The sequence below is a fragment of the Melozone crissalis genome, unplaced genomic scaffold (genome assembly GCF_028551555.1).
Source record: "Melozone crissalis strain CALT ecotype California unplaced genomic scaffold, PUWL_Pcris_2 ptg000033l_1, whole genome shotgun sequence".
NCBI classification, from domain to species: Eukaryota; Metazoa; Chordata; class Aves; order Passeriformes; family Passerellidae; genus Melozone; species Melozone crissalis.
The window spans coordinates 13574127-13594967 of record NW_026535811.1 but is presented as its reverse complement, the minus strand read 5'-3'; the positions used below and the strand labels follow the sequence as shown (position 1 = coordinate 13594967).

General features: G+C 42.3%; 1 protein-coding gene across 4 annotated transcripts in view; it reads left to right on the top strand.

Annotated features, from left to right (window-relative positions):
- The window catches only part of DGKI (diacylglycerol kinase iota), a 200111-nt gene extending 181180 nt beyond the window's left edge, over nt 1-18931 (top strand). For all 4 annotated transcript variants that reach the window (XM_054281810.1, XM_054281813.1, XM_054281812.1 and 1 more), the window contains 5 exons: nt 4341-4378; nt 5917-6037; nt 13422-13458; nt 15358-15457; nt 16785-18931. In XM_054281810.1, the coding sequence (XP_054137785.1) occupies nt 4341-4378; nt 5917-6037; nt 13422-13458; nt 15358-15457; nt 16785-16901 (413 nt within the window). In that variant the 3' untranslated portion in view covers nt 16902-18931. The remainder of the gene's footprint in view (nt 1-4340; nt 4379-5916; nt 6038-13421; nt 13459-15357; nt 15458-16784) is intronic.
- Nucleotides 18932-20841: the final 1910 nt, after the last annotated feature.

Genomic DNA, 20841 nt, shown 5'->3' with positions numbered 1-20841 from the left:
TCACTAATGATTATTCAACTTACTTAATATCTTCCATGTCAATCTACTTTAAGCAAAGAACCTTGTGATCCTGAGATGCTGCTTACGAGGTTTTGTAAGAACTTTTGTCTTCATGCTCCTTCTGAAGGTGTTTCAGCAGCAAAGTTTCTGGTGTGCCTAGTAACCCTGTGTCTGTCCTTGGTGTTAAACTGATCAGCAGCTTTGGGATTAGGAGGAAATTTTTCTGCATGGCACACAGGAAGGGGTAGTTGTTTGAGGTTTTTCCATGCTTCGGATGCTTCTGAGAATTTTCTATGCTTTTGAAGTGAGCAGTGTGATGGTGATGACTTGCCCCTCTCCTGCTATATTCTTCTGATGTGCTGCAGTTGTGGCCTTAGCCCTTACATTGATGAGACGTTCTCATTCTGCACCTGATGGTGTATGAGGAACTGAAATTTCCAAGACCATGAGTATTGCCTGGTGCTAGGAGAATCACACCTTGGAAAACCCTAAAAGAGGACCTCTCATTTTGCTCCTGTTTGGTTGTCATTGCTGGAGGTGATCAGACATGTCCCCTGGAGGCATGCCATTCTGAAGGATCCCCTCTCTGCCTTAGTTCGACTCCTAATTTAGGTGCTGCAGGCTGGAAGTAATGTTCCCTAGAGCTTCTTTAGTCTGTGGAGTGCAACATGAACTGTTGCAGGGCAAAATAGGTTATTCTTTATGGAGAGTTATTTTCTCTTCTGACCATCCAAGCAACTCTGTGAGACCTCTTAGGCATCTTGCAGCCTCTGAAGTTATGGAGTATGAATACTTCACTCTTTATTTGATGCCCAATGTTTAATGACTGACTGCAGCACTCTTTTAATGGTTCTGGCTTCACATGCAGAGCCAGAAAGAGCATTTGTTATTTTAGAAGTTAATTTTGTCAGGGAAACAAAAAATGTTTGTTGTAACTCAGTGACATTAACATAGAATTTTAGAATATGAAATAAAAACAGCTGTTTCCAATGGAAGCAGAGGACACTAACACAGAAATTAGATGAGTGATATATGCCCTAGGAAAAGTATTGTTTTCAGCATGAGAGTGTACAGCTCGCACTTGTTTATCCTGTGTCTCAATCTCTATTAGCTTGCAGCATTACCACAATTCAATTAGCAGCCTTTTCAACATGGCTTTTTTTTTCTGTTGGTGCATTATGCACCTGTATCTGCTCAATAATAATTTATGAGAGGTGGAGAGGGGCATGTGTGTGAGGGGGTTTGTTGTGGTGGTTTTCTGGTGTGTGTTTTGTTTGTAATTTTTTGTGCTTACCGGTAGGCCTGGGAACAGTGGTTTTTTGTTTGTTTGGGTTTTGTGGTTTTTTGGGGAGGTTTTTGTTTTTGTTTGTTTGTTTACTTAGGTTTTTGGGGTTTTTTTTTTGTTTGCTTGGGTTTGTTGTTTTGGTTTTTTTTTTTTTTTTTTTTTTTTTGGTTAGAGTATTTTTAATGAAGATTCTTTTGTAAGTTGGGTACTTAGAGCTTTACTGAGGAAGCAGCCTGGGGACTGAATGCTTCCTCAATACATGAGCAGAGCACCCCACTTGCCAGTTTTGCCAAGCTGTCACATCAGCAATAAAGGTACTTGCTAAATAAATATAAAAGATAATAAAACACTTTTATTAGTAATGAGAAATGCTTTTCATGGGAGAAACTGAGTAAACAATGACTTGATTTTAATATTAATTAAATCAAGTGATTTTTGACACATCTTTAAGACCTGAAAGTATATAATATATGATAAAACAGTGACATAGTCAATTTTATGTATTATACCAGTGGTGCAGTGTTGTTTAGAAGAAATAAAACAATTCTCACTTTAATGCTTCTAATTTTAGGCTAGCCTGGCTTTGCATGTTAACAGCATTTTTCTCCAACTTCTCAGTCTGCTCTCTCTCGTCAATGCCATCTGCTTGCTTGCTTCACCACCTCTTTAACAACCAGGTGATTTTTGCCACCTTCACCCTCCTCCTCAGTATGCCCAGCAGCCCCATTTGGGTTTATGGGGTTAGTGTGCTAAGCAATATTCATATATTTATGTAAACACACTCCTGATTCTAAAGAACCTTTCTCCATTTCTAGCTCAATAGCTTCTAAATCTTCCTCTGCTGGGGCATACAGCTCTGAATTATTTCACTGGTGTGTAATCTCTTGTTATGCCAGCTGGTTTTGTTGATCTGTAATGTATTCATTTATCCAGTAGGTTCTACTGTAGCAAAGCACTTAATTTTAAGAGTGCAGGTAGACTTGGCGTGAAAAGAATGTAATTAGCTCAAAGCTAAGCACTTGCCTAAATGCTTTGCTGGATTTGAGGCTTAGGAAAGAGATGAAAAGATTGGTCTAATTATGTTGAATTTGTTTTAGAGCTGCTTTATCCTAATAGCCTTATCACCAGACCACTTCTGATTATGGATTTTCGGTGTAGAAGATTTTTCACATCTTGTCAGGCTTTTCATAGAATCTCTCTCTGGTTTTTTTGAACTGTAATCTTCAGCGTGGCTTGCATAAGAAAATGTATCACTGCCTCTTAGGAAAGTGACTTAGGGAGGCCATGTCTTAAAAAATTGGACGTTGAAGGCAATGAAAAACTCATGTCACCAGTTCATTTGATTTTCACATACGAGATGTGCAAAATATTTATTCTTTAGGCTACTGCAAGTTCAGACTGCCGAAGCCTAAAGAATAAAGGTGTCAGTGAGACCAGATAGACCAAAAAAAGAGAGGGAAATAGATAAAACAAATTACATTAGTTAAATTCTGCTCTGCCATTAATTTGGGCTGAGCAATTGTTAGAACTATTGGGGGAAAAAAGAAGGATGTCAACCACTGAAAATAAAAAGTGAAGAATTTTCTGGCTCTTACCTGCTGGTGTTTGCTTTCTTCCATTCCTAAAATCTGTGTGTCCTCGCTCTCATAGATGCTGGGGTTTATTTTAGGATTTGGTTTAACTCATGGTCACTGAAAAATCGCTCTAAATCTAAAGCTGCAAGAATTGCTGCTACTGCTTCCTCCAGACAGGCTTAGCTGGACTGGGGTTTTGCTTTTCCCAGTGCTGTGTGGCTGGGGCATGAGGCATTACTGAGACCAGAAAACAATGTAGTAGCCCCAGGTGTTTTCAAAGAAAAGGACATTTGTTGAGCTGCCTTTGAACATCCTTCCTCTTCTGCAGTGTTTAGTTTGGATGCCTTGAAGCTCATGAGGGAATTCCCACTGTGCAGTTTCCTGTGTGTTATTTTTCAGAGGTTGGGCTATACTGTGCTTCTCTTTCCCCACTTGTTCCTGCTTACTCCTGTATGAATTTTTGGCACCTTTATCAAGGATGGCACTTGGGGAAATGCTTAATTTGAATGCACTGCCTAGGCACAAAGATAGAAATGGGTTTAGATACTGTTGAAAAAGTGTGAGTTGAGGCAGATGTTTAGTGCTTTCGAAGCTGCAAACTACATAAGTGCTTTCTCAGAAAGACTATTCATCGTTGTTTTTCACAATATGTATCATGATAGGGAGAAGGAGGAGAAAAGGACACACATAGTGATAGGTTTGTAACAGCTTCTCTGGGCAGTAGGGAGTCCCAGGCTTTTGCATTCCTTCTGTTTTTAACAGGCTCAGGACACACTAGTGGGTAGTGAGAAGCTCCCAGCTGTTTGCAGCTCTGTCCTGCCTTGTTGTGAGCCCTTGTCCACTTTGTCTCTTTTTGCTTCCATGTCTGTTTAAAATACAAAGGCTGCTGAGGTGAGGACTGGCTCTTGCTCTGTCTTTGACCCTGCCTGCCAAACCCAGGGGACTTGTTCGCCTCTGGCATCTCAAAATGTGTATGTAATACAAGGAATTGTTAGGAAATTTCTCTCTTGTCACTCAGTCATCTACAATTTGGGATTCTCAGTGTACTGGGGACTGACTCCATCATCAGTGTGACAAAGTCTGACAGTTCTGTGGACAGTTTCAGGTTCTCTGTGCAGATAACACTGGTATTTTCAGTGATGGTTTAGGTGCTGGAAACTTGACCTTGTCCACCTTGTGGACACTGTTGAAAGGTCTCAGAAGAGTCTCAAATGAAAAATTCAGACAGAAGCCTGCAGTTCCAGAAGAGCATTGGAAATGACGGCTTGATGTCCATACAGCTTTTATCACCATGGGTTGTCTTTTTCCTTTCCAATATGTGTCAGCACAGGGTTTGCACTGGTTCTGGTAGTACATGAGAATGCAAGTGGACTAAGGGATGTCAGCCTTAATTTGCAGATGTGGTCAGCTGCGTCCTTAGCTATGGAGCTGTATGCATAATGCTTTCTGCCTGACATCAGTTTTCTTTTTGTCTTTTGCAGCACTTTTACAGGCTGTCATATCTGGTGATCTACTGAAGGTAGGTAAAGAGCACAGAGTGTCCACTCAGTTTTTTGCTGATCAGATATACTGTACATTTTATTACACTTCTGCTCAAATCACAAATAGGCTGCTGTGGGAACTTCTGGCAAGTGCTATTTTACAGCCTTTCCAGGAAACCCTGAACACTAGGGGAACACATCACTACGGTGAGGTGTGAAATTTGTGTGAATAGGATCTGGTGTTAGCCAGAGCCTTTTCGCCCAGGAATCAGAGCCCACTGCATAGAACAATGTGCCAGTCACTAACAGGGAAATTGCTATATTGGCAGTGTTGAACAGCAGGGTAGCTCTGACACAGCCTTACACAGGAAAGCATATTTTCCACCAGTGAGGCTGGTGGCCAACACCCCAAGTGCTACCTTATTCAAAGTCTACCTAGGCAACCACCAGACCAGGTAGAACAAATCTCAGCTGGTGGTTTTATCACCTGGTGGATGTCTCGAAACATGTAGTGCCTTGGTGCAGCAAGTTTGGGAGGCAAAACTACTCATGCAAAATTTTTTGTGCCAATGACTGCAGTCCCACACCAGACAGCCATTCAGGCTGCCTGTCTCAGTAGCCAAGTCAGGATCTGAAAACATGCTCTTGAATTTGGATGAGGACTGTGATTAATGATTGCAATTTCATCTGTGGGAAGCCAGCTTGGAGCCATTTGTAAAAATGACAGTGCTGTTAGGCCAACTTTTTGCCTGCAGGTATTTTGCCTCCCTTCTATACCACTGCCTCAGCTCTTGTGGCTGCAGCATCTAGGGAGCAGTCCTTCAAGCAGTGATAAAAATATTGTCTCCTTTACAATTCTTGAAAATGTTTTGCCTGAGCTGGCTTTGATGGGGAAACTCCTTGTCCTTCTTCAGTGTACTGCATTATAAATGAGTCCTCACTGTAGCAATTCTCTCCTTTTTCTGCAGAGATCTGCAGAATCCCACCCCCCTTCCCCAAATTTTGCAGCATTTCTGAGACATGCCTGGTTGCTGTTTTCTCTTATTCTTACCCCATGTATTGCTCCGTCTTTGGCCAGCGCTGAACGGGGGGCACTGTGACAAGGGAGGTCCATGACAGTCACCTAATCTCCTTGTAGAATTTTGAATTGGAGTTTCCTGATTTAGTCAGAAAATATTTGACTCCTGTGCTGAGGAAAAATGTGAGTCTTCAGCAAAGAAGCCAGAACATTTTATCAAATACATATATTTTAATATATCCCAACAGTGTTACCAGATGTGGTTTGCAAGCATTCCTAGCAAGCAATAAATCATCACCAGTAGAGTAGCAATGTCTCATTGTTTAGGAAATACGGACTGTTCTCCTTAACACATATAATTGTCAATACTTCTGGTTTCAGATGTTTTATATCAGGGCCTAAAAGCTGGCTTTAAATTAATGTTTTATTTTATTCTATTCTATTTTATACTAACTTACAATGAGAAGCAGTAAAGAACTTACATATTTGTTTTTCTCCTCCTCCCATCTTATCCTTCTGTATGTTTTTTTTCTCTTTTTTTATATTTTTTCCTTCTAGTTCATAGAATGTTGTAAAAAAGGAGCCAATTTGTTAATCCAAGGACCTGATCACTGCTCCTTATTGCACCACGCTGCCAAGACTGGGAATGGTGAGATTGTGAAATACATCCTGGAGCATGGTGAGTCCCAGGGGCAGACCCACAGAGAGCTGTAGCTCAGCCAAGTGTCACTCAGGCAAAACCACACAGGGCTGCTGCAGGTGGCCTCACTTATCTGTGGTGTCCCTCAGTGCAATGTCCACCTGCAGCCTGTGTGAGCAGGAGGCTGGGAATGGGGTAGCAATGAGAGTGATGGCTCCACGCAAAGTGTGAAAAGAAGAATTGGAATCACTTTTGAGGAGGGTGGTGTTTCCATGTTTGCATCAGCTGTGAAGAGGCAGTGTGAAGCTTTAGTTAAAACCTCTGGCACAAGGATCCTCTGAATTGCTTTTCAATTAGAGCATATGTTGTAGAAAGCATCTAATCTCTATGAAACATTTACAGTGACAAAGAGCCCATAGAACCATTGTTATTATTTCAGCATTTAGTAACACACTGGTCAGGAATCTGCTTCCTTACATCTAGACAAATTCATCTAGCTTCCATTCCAGCCTTAGAATGTTATGTCTGTTAGATTCAAGACCACCCAACAGCAAAAACTTATGATGTCCATTTTGTATTTATGGACTGTGATCATGCTATTGCCCTTTTTTCCTTTTCTCTCTTCTTACCTTTGTCAGTAGATTAGAGGCTATGCAGCAATCCTTTTTGTGTCTGAGGCAGTCACATTTAGGAGCTTCTGCCTGTTGAACCACTGTAACCTTGTTCCCTCACTGCTGGAGAGTGGCACAGTAAAACAGTCACTGCTCTGCACATAGAGCTGAAGTCACAGTTATCATCCTCCTTCACTGTAGGAAAAGTTTTCTAGTCTGAACTCTTCTCTGACCCCACTTCAAAATATCAATGGCTATTTTGGCTTCTGGATGTCAAAATCAGCTACATTATTTCAGCAGCAGTGCAAGTGTGAACACAGAGACTGTCTCTGGTAATTAGAATAAGTGTTAGCTGTTGCTCCAAGGTATTGCACAAATTGTACAGAGAGAAGAAAAAAGCACAACTCCTAAGAAAGAAAGAGGCAACAATGCATCTCTTCACTCTTGACCCGTAAGTTAGTTATTAACATATAGGTGTCAGGTACTCTATAGGTACAAGTTCCTGTACTGTCAACAGCAATCTGTGACTTAGTTCATTTGCTCTGGTGTGGCAGAGGCACTTTTGGTGGCAGATGGAAGTGAGGAGGGAATCCTTAATAGCAGCAGGCTTCTGCCATGACTAACTCAAAGGACACCTTAGTCAAGGTAGTCATTGGAGAAAGTGATTCAGGAACAGTTACCTGTGCACTTTATTCATTTACATAAACATAAATGTCTAATGTCATTTGCCCTTGGATATCCAGGACATTTGCTTGGGTCTACAAGAGCACACAAGGCTCAGAGGAGGCCTGACCTGCACTGACAACCAAAGCCCAAGCAAGCATCTCTCTCATTCCAAGTGCATCCCAAGGCTTGCCCATAGGTATATCAAACAGCACAAAATATCTGTGTGTGGACTACTGAACCATGCCCCAAAAATCTGACTGAGAGGGGCTGAATTGTTATTTTACTCCTTTATGTATAGATACCTACACATGGATAGGGCAGTGCAGCTGGCCTTGTATCCAAATAATGATTGGTTTTCTCACCAGTTCTAGCAAACCTTACCAGTGCTGACTCTACCTTCTATTTACTGCTCTGGATTGTTGCATTAGTCACAGTGCACACATGTGCCACTGAATTCTGTAGACAGGCATAATTTTGCTTTATTTTCTTACTGCCCTTGGTCTCTTCTCACACTACACACGACCTGTGCAAATTCATCAATGCCTCTTTAGGATTTTTATTAGACACATAAAGTTTAGCTTAGTGACAGTCTGGCCCAGTTACTTTGATGAATATTTAAAGTGAGATAATTTAAACTGATAAGAATGTAAGCAGGGAATCCATGGGAATTTTGGAAGTAAATAGAGAAATGTGAGGGATTACGGACTGTTAGACAAAGACAAATCAGAAGGTTGAGCAAATGTCAGCTCGGTTCCTCTCTCCCTTCTTTATCCCCAAGGACGGCAGGAGGCTTTTGCAGCTTTCCAGACATATGTCCTCTGGGCTTCTCCAAATGCATTGTTTGTTTAACATTCTCTGGGGATCAGGGAGTGCATGGGACAATGCACAATCTAATAGAGGCCTCCTCTCTTCTCCCACCAAGCAATTAATGAAACTCATTTCTACTCTGGGCACTTCTCAGCCACAAACGAGCTCTCTTGCTGAATCATCATCATCATAATGCCCTTGTTTTTCTTTGCATTCTCTGGTATTTGGCATCTTCTCAGCATTAATTACTGTACATGACCTGATCCAATGCTACTAATATCTAAGGGTTTCCCTGCGTGGAGCTTCTTGTTTCTGCCAATATCCACCCATAAAAATTTCATAAAAATGAGTCTTCTGTTCTGGCAATTACCTCTGCCCAGTCACACTTCCTCTGGAGTTTGTCTGCTTCCCAATACACGGCTGAGGATAGTGAATGATTATAGAAGTTCTACTGTAAAATATCCTCAATCACACAGCAAAGAAAGTCTATTCTTAACCACACAGGGAAAGATCTTCTGAATATCTCTTAAAAAACAACTGCAACAAAAGAAGACAAAACCCACTGCTCCAGGAACTTTACCTTTCTGGTTTGAAAAACAGCGGGATGAATCCAATGCAGTACAGGAGTGGCACACATAGAACTAGAATTATAAAAGAAGGAAAATGGTGTAGTGGGGCTAAAGCTGTCCTTTATGGAGATGGCCTATTCCACAAACATGCAGGGCACATTTATAGGAAAGGTTATTCTGTGCTCATGATCAGAAGGATTTCAGATGTTAAGGGGAGGAAAATAACCTATCTTAAATTAGAAATAGCAGGGATGAGTCACACAGGGGGACTGCTGTGCAGTGCTGCCAGATAATTCACAGTGGCCCAGCACAAGGCTGGAATAGCAGCTGAAGCACCAGTGTAGTAGGTGTCAGGAAAACAGCAGCTTGCTGCTGCAGGAAGAGCTGTGCTGGCTGCTGCTCCAGCGCAGTAAACAGTTTCTATCCCCTGTGCAGGAAGGGCAGATACATAGACAGAGATCTATCACTCATTCAAGATTGCTCACCTAAAACAGAAGTGTTTCACTTTTATTAGAAGAGTCAGCTTTAAAAACTTGTCTGTAGCTGAGGTAAGAAATGCTTAGCTGGAAACTGAGGGCCAAACTCAGTAAGTATCACAACCACAGCTTTTTAATGCTGCGGTCAGCAACTGCATTGCATCCTAATGCCTGTACATTAGAGAAGAGTTGACTGTCTACTTGCTTAACATAAGCAGAATTAAGGAAGACTTGAGAACCTCTGTTAGCAAAGGGGCCTCCTAAACCATCTGTATTTGGTGTCAAACTTGGATTGGAGTCTTTATCTGGCAGCTGTGAAAATTTTTAATTTATAAACATTATACAAATAATTCCATTTGCCTTGTCTTTATCTTCTCTAGACATTCAAAAGACAAGCAAGAATTGTAAAGTTCATCTATGGTATTTTGATTTTAAACAGAAGAGAGGAAAGATGTTTACAGTTGCCTTAGGAGGTTGTGGTGGGAACTTCTGCTGCAACAGACAGTATGTAGGACATCCCATCCTTAGCATTTCTGTGTCCTCAAACCTCAATGTCCTTGCTTCACTAGAAAGCATCTCCTGATTAAAAAAAAGATGATGCTTTCATTAATCTTAGCATTGCAAAGTCCAGAGCTAAGAGACATAGTGATTCTGGATTTGCATCCTGGCCAGATTCAGAAGTTCCTTGGAAGGCTTTGGGAAAGGAAATTTTGCTGTGACAGAGGTGGGTGTTGGGGACAAAGTTTAAATAGTCATCAGAAACCAACACTGAATGAGAGTGAGTTTGCATGACACTTGGTATGTCTGGATTTGCAGAATGTTTTTAGGGTAGTGGTCATTTATGAGGGGCCTAAGCAGAAGACAGTTTAGTTTTTCTGGAAAGCACGAGGTACAACATAGCCTATTTTAATTTCAAGTGTACCAAATTATAGGGTAATGTGGCTGACAGACATGTAGGAAGGAATGCTCCCATAACCTGTTTCCACTGTAACCTCTATGTTACAGTGGAAATTCTGAGCTAAAAGACACTAGAAGAAAAGACCACTGTTAATTTTCTCATCAGGTAAAAAAAAAAAGAATGATGTTGGGGAAAGACTAGAAATACTTCTAAATTTCCAGTTTACTGTTATTTTACAAGTAGTCCTACTTTGGAAGTAAGGAGCCACATCCAGTTTTGTCCCCCAGATAATAACCTCAATCAGGTTATTAAACAAAGAGGGTTTTGACAGATAAACATCCAGAAATGTTGATGATTACTGCTTAGAGTAAATACCCTTCTTCTCTGGTTCTGTGAAGGACTGACAGCACACAGGACTGGCAGGGGTTAATATCCGTGGGTCTCCTGTGGGTAGCTGTAACCACATCCATTGGAGAGGGCTAAGCTGTGGGCTCAGAGGCCTTTCAAGAATGTGTGGAGCTGTATATTTTGGAAATGCCTCTGAAATATGGTCACTTAAAGTGTTGGGGTTTTTTTTTATTGCAGTGAGCTCAGTGAAGGAGCAGCTGCTTTTGAGTCTCCTTGCCTTCCCTCCTCCCATACCCAGCCCAGGCTGCTTTGCCTTCTGAGAAACTGGAGAAGGGCTTTGGTGGAGAGAAAGAGGGCAAAAGGAGAGAAGGAAAAAAGTTAATAATTCTACACAGACAGTCTACGGGCAATGTTGAGGAAAGAGAGTGATCTCAGCTGGGCTTCCCCTCGGTGCGTCATGCTTTTCAGCTCTTTTGAAGTGAATATCTCCCCCCACCCCGTCCCCCATCCCCATCCTGCCATTCTTCAGCCCCCCAGTCTCTTTTTCCCCTTTCTCTCTCTTTTTTTTTTCCTCCCTCCACCTCTCCACACATTTCTATCTTTTGTTTTTATTTCCCCCCTGCTGTTTTCCTTGATAGAAATCTCACTCATGCATTTCCCTTCCGGATTTCTATTGGGTTATTTTGTCCTCTTTTCTCTCCGTGCCTTGGTCCCCTTTTCTTTCTGTGCCTCTTGTCCCAGAGTGAAACAGCCGCCTCCCTGCTGGGTCAGGATGACAGTGCCTTAGCTTTCCCAGTGCCAGCCCTTCCCACATCTGTGCAGCTTTTGTCCCCGGGCAGAGGGGGATTTGGAATGGTCGGTTGGCAGCGCCAGGGAGACTGATATAAAAATGAGGTCCAAAAAAGAGGGGAAAGGGAATTAGGAGGAGGGCGTGAGATGGTTTAAGAGAAGCACAAGTGAAAATAAAATAAAGAAGTAAAGGGCACCGCTCAGGCTGTGAGTTGGGACATTGCGCTGCAGGGACAGGCCAGAGAGAATGAAATTAAAGAATTCTGGTACCATGTTGTGCAGCTAATTATTAACCCCAGTACAACTCAGATGGAGTCAGGGCTCTCCCATGAAATGCTGAATTTGGGACAGTATCCAGGAGAGCACCCTTTGCACTCAGGGGAGCTGTACTTGTCGTCTCCTCGGGGCTGTACTCACAGACTCAGCACTGAGCTCCTCTGTCCTAGCCCTGCTATAGCTTCCTGCTTCACAACAGTTTTCCTTTACCCTTGGCTTATCTCCAGACCCACTCTGCCCCAGTTTTCTTCTCCCTCTCAGGTCATATTCTTCTGAATACTCTCTATTTTACTACCTTTACTTACCTTTCAACAGCTTCTTCAGCTTACCTGGGCAAGTACCGTTATGTCCCATAAAGCCAGACCTGTCACCCTGTTCCACCTTGGCCATACAACCTTCCTTGCTCCAGCCATGAGCAGAAATAATAAATGGCAGTGTCTTCTCTAACACATTGCAAGCCATTCCTGCTTACCTATCACTGAGATGTGGCATTGCTGGAAGCTATGGGGAATTACCTTTATTTTTGAAAGAACAAGATTTTCTCCTAGGAAATGTAAAGGACTCCTTTTCTTCATGTGTATTTCTTTAATTGTCTTTTTAGTTTCTCTGGCATTATCTTTTTTTCCTCTCAACAAGAGGCTCTGCTTATCCCCCTTTATCCTTTGTGGTCCTGGGAGCTCAGGGGTAGTGACTTATTCTTCTTTTTGATAGTCAGGAGTGAACACACAACTGCCAAGTGTGGAGATGAGGATGTGTGGTGGTAGAGTCAGGCTTCATTAAATAATTTACAGTGGCTACTGGGTTTGGAGAGCTGTCATGGCAAGTATGCAGTGTTACACAATGACCTGTGCACTGAGGACTAAGAACACCCTTTCTCATGATGGCAGAAGATGAAATGAAGGAGCTGCCTGCATCTCAGGAGCTCCATGTGTACATTGTTCAAGCAGTGAGGTAAAGATAGGCTGCTCTGATCCATTTTGACACACCCTCAGAGTAAAAGGAGCGTTGAGAGGTTGTGTGTAGGCCTTTGCAAGCAAGTAGTGTGAAATTCCTCAGTTTCAGGTGAGATTTGCTGTAAGCTCTTGAGGATTCTTGAATTTCAAAGTCTCAGTGTGCTGGAGAGAAATACTCATGCGCAGGAAGGAAAAGTCTTGTAAAGTTTTCCTGTTTCCCTTGCTAACTACCCTACACCATCTAACACTGCACTCCAGAGCAGTGGAGAGCAGAATACTATGACAGACTGCAAAGGAAAAGTTGTTTTTTCCAAGTGATATCCAGATCCTAGCCTTTCCATATCACTATAATTCAGCGATGGAATTTGCCTCTATAAATATCTGCCTGTAGTGAATATCAAGGACAAAAGGACATTAACCTAAATGTATTATTTTTTTCCCATTTAACAAAAATCTTTTCTGTTTTTCTTAATCTTACTTTCCTGATCATTGCTAACCAGTAGAGTACAGGATTTGCATATCAATATAAAGACTGCTGGGAATATTCCACCCTGATCTACATTTTGTATAACACTATTAAATGGAGCAGCACAGGGATGTCATTCAGGATGGAATTTGGCTAATTTCAACTTCCTAATGACATTTTCCCTCTAATACCAACAATGGATTTTAACTTGCAATATATCAGGGTTTCCAGTATATCAGCATTTTCAATATACTGTACTTATGTGAACCACTTAATTGAGCAAGGTGAAGAGTGAGAAAATAAACTCCATGAATATTCATTCTCAGTATAATTTAGAGGCTGCTACTCCCTGTTGCTGACACTCCAGCAGCAACCGTGCATCCAGAATTTTATTAGTGCAAGGGCTTACACAAGCAAATGTTACATTGAAGTTTGATATATTTGTGCAGGTTGAACTTTCACTTGGCTTCTTTTATATATTTTTACTGGGAATTTCTCCTAGTAGACATATTTTTTTAGTCATGCAGACAAATGTTTTATGACATACCTGACTATCTTTTGCAGGTCCATCTGAATTGCTGGACATGACAGACAGTGAAACGTAAGTACAGCCTACTCTTTCCTTCATGTTATGTGTGTTAAACTAGCAGACTCTTGGTTTTTAAGTGCAAACTGTTAAAAAGGAAAAAGCTTGTAAAATGGCACAACTCTGGCACAACCCTTCAAAACCAACCAAAGAAACAAGGCCCCTTAAAAACCACACATTGACCATGTCATATTTGGCTTTCTTGCCTAAAACAAACCTTCATTGGATTTTCAGAGGATTTTTTCCCTATTGCTTCCCATGCTTCCTTAATCTTTCTAGAGGAATAGAAGCCCTGCCTTGTGTTTTGATATTGCTGGCCTCCAGCTACTAAGGGACCAACCTGAAGAGTAAATTCAAAGAGTCAGGAAATTACTTTTCTTGCTCTACACGTTTTTTTTTTCAGTCCCTTCTTGATTCATCCAGGGTGCTCTGTCTTAGCTCTCCTAAGTGGCCAGGACTTGTGCGGTTGAAGGTTTCCATCAAGCAGTTAAAACATCAATCAGCTCCCTTCTTATTAAAAAAAAAAAAATAAAACCAACCCCAAAAAATTACTTTCCTTTCCAATTCCCAATTTTTTACACCTTGTATAATCAAAGTTTCATGAAAGTATGTGAGGAAAGCATGAATAATCCTGGAAAATATGTGTAATACATGTAAAATAAACCCAGTCTTTTTCCTAGGGATCAAGCCTACCATTTCTCATCCCACAGTGCCCTCCCCTGCTAACAGAGAACACCTTTTGCACAAGGGGCATGAGTGAAGCCCAGAGGTGGCAGGGACTGGATGGACTGGTCCTTTTCATCCATCCTAGCACAACCCCATCAAGTGTCAGTGAGCACAGCTATGAGGGCTTCCCTTTACAGAGGTTCCTTTACCTCTAACCCTTGGAAAGGGAAGGTTCAAGCTGTAACTGGCAGTATGAATTTGTCTTCTGGTCTTCAGGGGGAAATAGAATGGTATCCTATACTGATACTAGCTCTGATGCAGCAAGGGCATATTGATTAAAAAGTTGCCTCTTAATATTTCAGCATCCCCTGTCATAGATGGGGGCTGAGATTCCTTTATGCACTCTGTGTAGGTAGGTGCAAGATTTGTCCTGCTACATGTATTTCTTGTAATTTGTTATTTCACAGGTTATGTAATGGCCCTACTTGTTGGATACTGGCATTAAGGACTCCTTTTCAACCCACTCAAAGCATGCTTTCATCTCTTCATAGGCAAATCTAGATAGATTTCTTTACTCTCAGTAAAGAGGAAGTTAGTTTTAGTCAGTTCTAGAATCCTGCCAGACTTAGCTCCAGTCAGAGTGAGAAGCTTTGCAACAAATGTGCTCCCACCACACAGTCTTCTCTTCTGGAAAGCATGTATTTAATCTTCCCCAGTAGCTCAGCAGTCCAATGGTGGAAGAACATGAGAGTTCTTGCTCCCATATATCCAAGACAGCGGGGCATTAGAACTGGGGCAGCAAGTGCACCAGTCATAGCTTTGATGGGTAGGATTTTTCTAGGATGGCTCCAAGAATGAGGTTGAGGAAAGAAATTGCAGGAAGAAACAAACCCTGTTGCTGTTTTGCCTGCTGTGAAATAGGAAGGTGGCTAGCTTGCCTTTGCAGCAGTTAACAGAGCTGGTAGTTGCATGGGAATGTGACATTCAGCCCTCTGAATACATAAAGTCTGTCAATGTTTCTTCCCCATCCCTCAGAAGTTCTTTGTCTGCTATTTGTGCATTGCAGGCTTTCCTTCTGAGTCAAAGGATGTAGATGCTAAGGGAGAGAGTGCACAGGCCCTCCTCTGCCAGCAAGAGGGAACCTGACAGAAATGCAGCATCCTGCTGTGTCCATGCTCTGCTCCTCATGCTTCCTAAATGTGCATTGCTGTGCTGTGTCTCACGGTTGCTTTCTGTGCTTTGGTCTAGGGGGGAGACAGCACTACACAAGGCAGCCTGCCAGCGCCACCGCGCCGTCTGCCAGCTCCTGGTGGATGCAGGAGCCTCTCTGAGAAAGACAGACTCCAAGGTAAGGCAGCTCCATCAGCCCCCACCAGCCCCTGTGCTGAGCGAGACCCTGCAGCATCCTCCCTGCTGCTTGTGTGGCTGAGGCTTCTTTGTGTGTGCCAAGGCTCACACAAGGAGCCCCAGCCTTGTGTGTTGCTCCTTTGAAGCAAGCTATTTTTACAGAGAAAACTGTATTGATTTAAACAAACACAAGAGACTTCAGTTCAGTCCCCAACATGGGTCATTGTCAGCACAGTGAGAGCCTGGCCTCAAACTGTTTGGTGCAGTGGGTGTGAATGAGACATCCCCATGGCACAACAGTGTCCTCCTGTGTGGTCAAAAGAGAGGCCTGTGGGCAAGGAACACCTGCAGGAGCCTTGGTTTCTGACTGCACCGCATCTGTGGGGCTTGGTTATTGTGGCTGGCTTGCTTTGTGAGGATTGCTAACTATTTTCTCTTGCCTTGGCTTGCCCCTGTGCTCACTGTTGTGACACTAACTACAGCACTCTCTTGGTGTAAGGTTGACTGAGAAAGAAATCTGGGAAAAATGAAATCCAAGGACTATTCTGTCATTACAACAATCTGATTGCTTAGGAACACGGTCCAGAAGCTGTCTCTCTGGAGTTTCTGAGCACAAGCACCCTGTCAGCAGCTGAGAGTGATTGGCTCTCTGCACTCCAGAGTTAGAAGCACCTTTGCTGCAGCTGGGCAATCAAAACCAATTTCTGCCTTCTTGGGCTCTATGAGGTTGCCTATAATGGGAAGAGAGGCCATCTATGATTCTATCATCTCTTGTTCAGATGGCAGAATTGCACATTGCAAAAAGCTTTCTGAAACAGAAGAAATCCAGTCAAGTGGCTTCTTGTGGAATTTGCAGGAAATCCCGACAAGGGAAAGACGAGAATCTTGACTCCATGCTTCAGAAGGCTGATTTATAATCTTATAATATATATTATATTAAAAGAAAATGATATATTAAAACTATACTAAAAGAATAGAAGAAAGGATTTTATCAGAAGGCCTGCAAGGAGGAAGAATGGAATGATAATAAAATCTTGTGACTGACCAGAGAGTCTGAGACAGCTGGACTGTGATTGGCCATTAATTAAAAACAACCACATGAGACCAATCAAAGATGCACCTGTTGCATTCCACAGCAGCAGATAGTTTTTGTTTACATTTTGTTTCTGAGGCCTCTCAGCTTTTCAGAAGAAATGATCCTAACAAAAGGATTTTCATAAAATATATCCGTGACAGGCTTCTGACTCGTTAATTGGCTTCTGTCTAGAAATCATCTGTTGTTCTCAATGTGTTAGCACAAGAACTTCTCTTCATGTTTCTCATTACAGGGTAAGACCCCTCGTGACAGGGCTCAGCAAGCTGGTGATCCAGATCTGGCCTCCTACCTGGAGAGTCGACAAAACTATCAAATGGTTTCCCACGAGGACCTGGAGACAGCAGTCTGATGTCTGAAAATGTCCCAAAGGATCCCTGGAAATCTCGAGACTGCACCTGAGGCACTACTCAGGCCTCGTGTGAGGAAGAAACTGATGGAACCCACGTGTCTCTCACTCTCGAGGAAAATACCTGAGGACATGCCACCAGTTTCTAAGGGCTACTGAGTCTTGCTGGGAACGTTTATGTTCCATAAGTTAGCCCATGATGGATGAGGTGGGACGCTGAAAGGTCTGTGGAATCCATAGGCCGTGAAAATTTACCTTTATTGCTTACAGCAAGTAGCATGAACTTCTCCCATGTTCATCTGTATAATTTATTAAAAAAAAAAAGAAAAAAAGGAAAGAGTAAAGAGGATGTAGGGGAACAAAATCCAAATGAACTGGTACATTAAGCCACCCAACCAGGCTGTCCTCCATCCTTACAGTTTCCTGCATTGCTTTTATTCTCCTGTTCCCCTCACTTCTCATCAGTTAAATATTACCTGTTATCTCTGTGTTGTCTTCACAAATGGTCAGGCAGTAGCAAAATGTTTGAGGAGCTCTGGATGCCCTTAAGAAATATCCAGTGTTTTTACCAGCTACATTCCCTCCCCTGCCATCCTCTCAGAAGCTGTGTTGTCAGTACTCAGCCCCCACAGAGTTTTCTTGCTTTTGGAGGGGATGTTGCTTATTGCCTTGTTTCCCAGGGTTTGGGCACAGTCATGCTTACAGCAGTGACAAAACCCAAGCTCATCATTGCTGGGCATGCTGGGTTATGGTATCCTCACAAGACAGGCATTTGTATGGAAAGGAGCTCTATGGGATGTACCATGCTGAATGTCAGAGGAGAAAGTCACCAGGAAGGTTTCTCATATCACTTTTTTGCCTGTAATGGCTGACCCAGCTCTTCTCAGGTTTCAGGCCTGCCTAGAAGTTGATAGGTTCTTCAGTTCTTTACTTCTGAAAAGTTGGGTTTTACACTGGGCAGAGATTTGTGCAAAGCTGATGGAATTCTGATGGACTCAGTGACAGACCCAGTCCCCTTTGCATCACAGCCATGGGGGAGGAAGGAGACCTGGAACATCAGCAGCCAGCCTGGGCTCGCTGCTGCCAACAAACACATGGGCACTGGCCTGGTCACATTGGGAATGGCAAAACCTCCTTTGGCTGAATCTGTAAACTGTCTGATTCTTCAAGGGAGCCAAGTTTTGGGGAGTCTGTCCCTGGAGAAAGACAAGCAGCAGCTCTTTGCCTTGTTACCCACAATAGGTTTGAAATGTAAAGCTTAGCTGCTGTAAAGGCCAGCTGTGTCTTCTGTACTCATCTGTTCTCTGTCTTACAACCATAAAAGAAGAGAAAGCAAACAAATACACAGGCATAAATAAAATGTTTCATTGTTGGGTTTCCAATTGCTACAGATATCTCAGTTGATAATATAGCAGAGCTTCCACTTCTACTTTGTCAGACCAGTGCCCATGAAGATGCTCATGGCTGACTTTTGGCATAACTCTTGCAATACATTTTTGAATTTTGCTTTGTTATTCTATTTGAAAGATCCACAACTGTTTGTTTTCACATCCCTTGCTAGGGGTACCTCTCTGATAAATGATGATCATTGGGGTTACATACATTTGGAAACCATGAAAATAACTCAGGTCATTATTCAGATATGTTTTTCTTCTTTGGTAGAAGTGGAGAAAAATCAAATGAAAGCAATTTTTTTTTTAAGCACGAGTGATTGTTGTGGTAGGGAGGGGGGGAGCTAAATAATATATTTTAATTTTTTTTCCTGTTTTCAAAAGTTCATTTGATATGGGCAAAATATTTCTTTAGTATTTCTTCCTCTGGAAGGAAACTATATATATTTGTAATCTATAGATCAATGGCGACATGAAATGTATTTTGTCTTATTTTCTGTCTTTACCTTTCTCATTTAAAAAATAAAATATGAAAGCCAAATTACTTCCCTTGATAATTATCCAGGGGCTTGTGGAGAAAGTAAGTATGTGTATATATTAGAACAGAATTTGGCAACTGTTAAAATAAAAACTCAGAATATAGTTTTGGTGTATGTGATATTTCCACAAGGAAAGATCCTCACACTGTGGTTTCATGGTAGGCCTTGCATCATTTCCCAGCTGTGAGAAAATACATTAATGTAATATTTCTATATATTTGATGAAAACAAGAATGATGTTATCATCACTTTAATATTTTGGTTTGCCTACTGGTCTGAGAAATGGAGGAATTTTCAATAGCACAGGAGCTTGGCTCTGTCCTGTGCTGAGGCCAAGCTGAGAATGGTCACTGAGCCTGGGAGAGCTCCCTGATCCTTTAGTCCCATGAAGCGGCTTGCTTTCATCACAGGTAGCCTCCAGAGGTTGGATGTGGGTTATGATAAGGGAGCTGCTTCTGGTCCCTCTGTCCTCAGTTGTCCTCCCCTTGTCAGCTCATCCCTGTGCCCAGGAGGTGCCTGCAGCTGTGGCTGGCTCTGGAGCAGCTGGTCAGGATGGGCAGATTTCCTGAGCAATTTTGTGCCATTTGGACTGCCCAGAGGAGCTCAGAGCACGCAAGAGAGCGTGGCTTGCCTTTCTCACTGAAAGCTGGAGTACAGTGGTACGATCAGAGTGAGCTGTTGTGTCTCTGGAGAGCTGCCTGTGCTGTGTGATAAAACAGCCCCCAGCACTGGAGGTAGGGCAGGAATGGGCTGGATGTGGTGCCTGTGATGTTCAATGTGTCCTGAAGCACTGCACATGTGATGCACTAGGTACTGCTGATGTTTGGTATCTGCAGGTAACAGCACATCTGTTGTTTTCCATAATGATTCATGTGTGGCAAGGAATATCAGAAGTTGGTTCACTGAGGGCAGTTTGGGACCAGGACTGTTCCTTACCCTTTTCAGGTGTGGTGGCATTACCAGAAGCAGCAGGCTCTGCAGTAAAGGTAACACATTTGTATTGAATCTCTGGAGCACTTGGGGTCTAGGTTAGTACAGTACAGCTGTGCCTGCACTGGGCAGGGCCCAAATTCCAGTGTGCAGCTGGGAGTCCACTTAAATTACATGTAAAGCATTTCAATTAACTAAAGCATCTGTTCAGTGGCTGTTAATGTGTGTATATTACTAAATATATATGTATATTTATAAACATCAGTATGCATGTATATAGGTGCATACATACACATGCAAACACACTTGAAATTGTGTCATTTGAATGACAAAGCCCTTAGGGATGCTCAGCTACTGAGATTGCTGGATTGACAAAATGTCATTTTCCATTTTAATTTGTTATTAAAGGGAACCTTTTTCAGTAGGAATGTGGAGCTCCCGAATTGTTCCCTTGTACTGGTTTTACCATCTCATTTTGGAGCTAAATGGAGGGCAAGAAAGTATTTCTAATGTTGATAAAATAAACTTAATTTTGTAATTTAATTCAATTACTCTTATTATTTCATGTTTCAATGCTAGAGGTACCTTTTTTGTGTTATTCCAGACATGATGATGTCATACATTTTTTACTTATTATAGCATAGAAAGGCAATGGGCAGGGACACCTTGCACTAGACCAGGCTGCTCAGAGCTCCATCTAAGCTGACCTTGAACACTTCCAGGGATGGGTTCATCCACAACTTCTCTGGGCATCCCTCAATGCTGTGAGGCTGAGTTTTTGCTTATGTAAAACAGGGGTTCAAGGCAAATTTTGCCTGTTACAAAACTGGTGTCAGACTCCAGTGGATCTTTCACCATTTCATGTGGTGTCTTGCTTGTCTGTGTTTTAGCACTTTAAGATGTCTGTAGGTGTTTTTACTGAAAACCAAGGTGTTTTCACTCTTGTTTTTCCCCAGCAGCAGTAGAATTGCTCAGTCCCAACTCATGGTGCTCTAGCCTAGATTCAGTCTACACAAGATGTCCCCTGCTGCATGAGGACTGTCATACAGAGGGACCAGAGACAAAGAAAATAGTACAAAATTA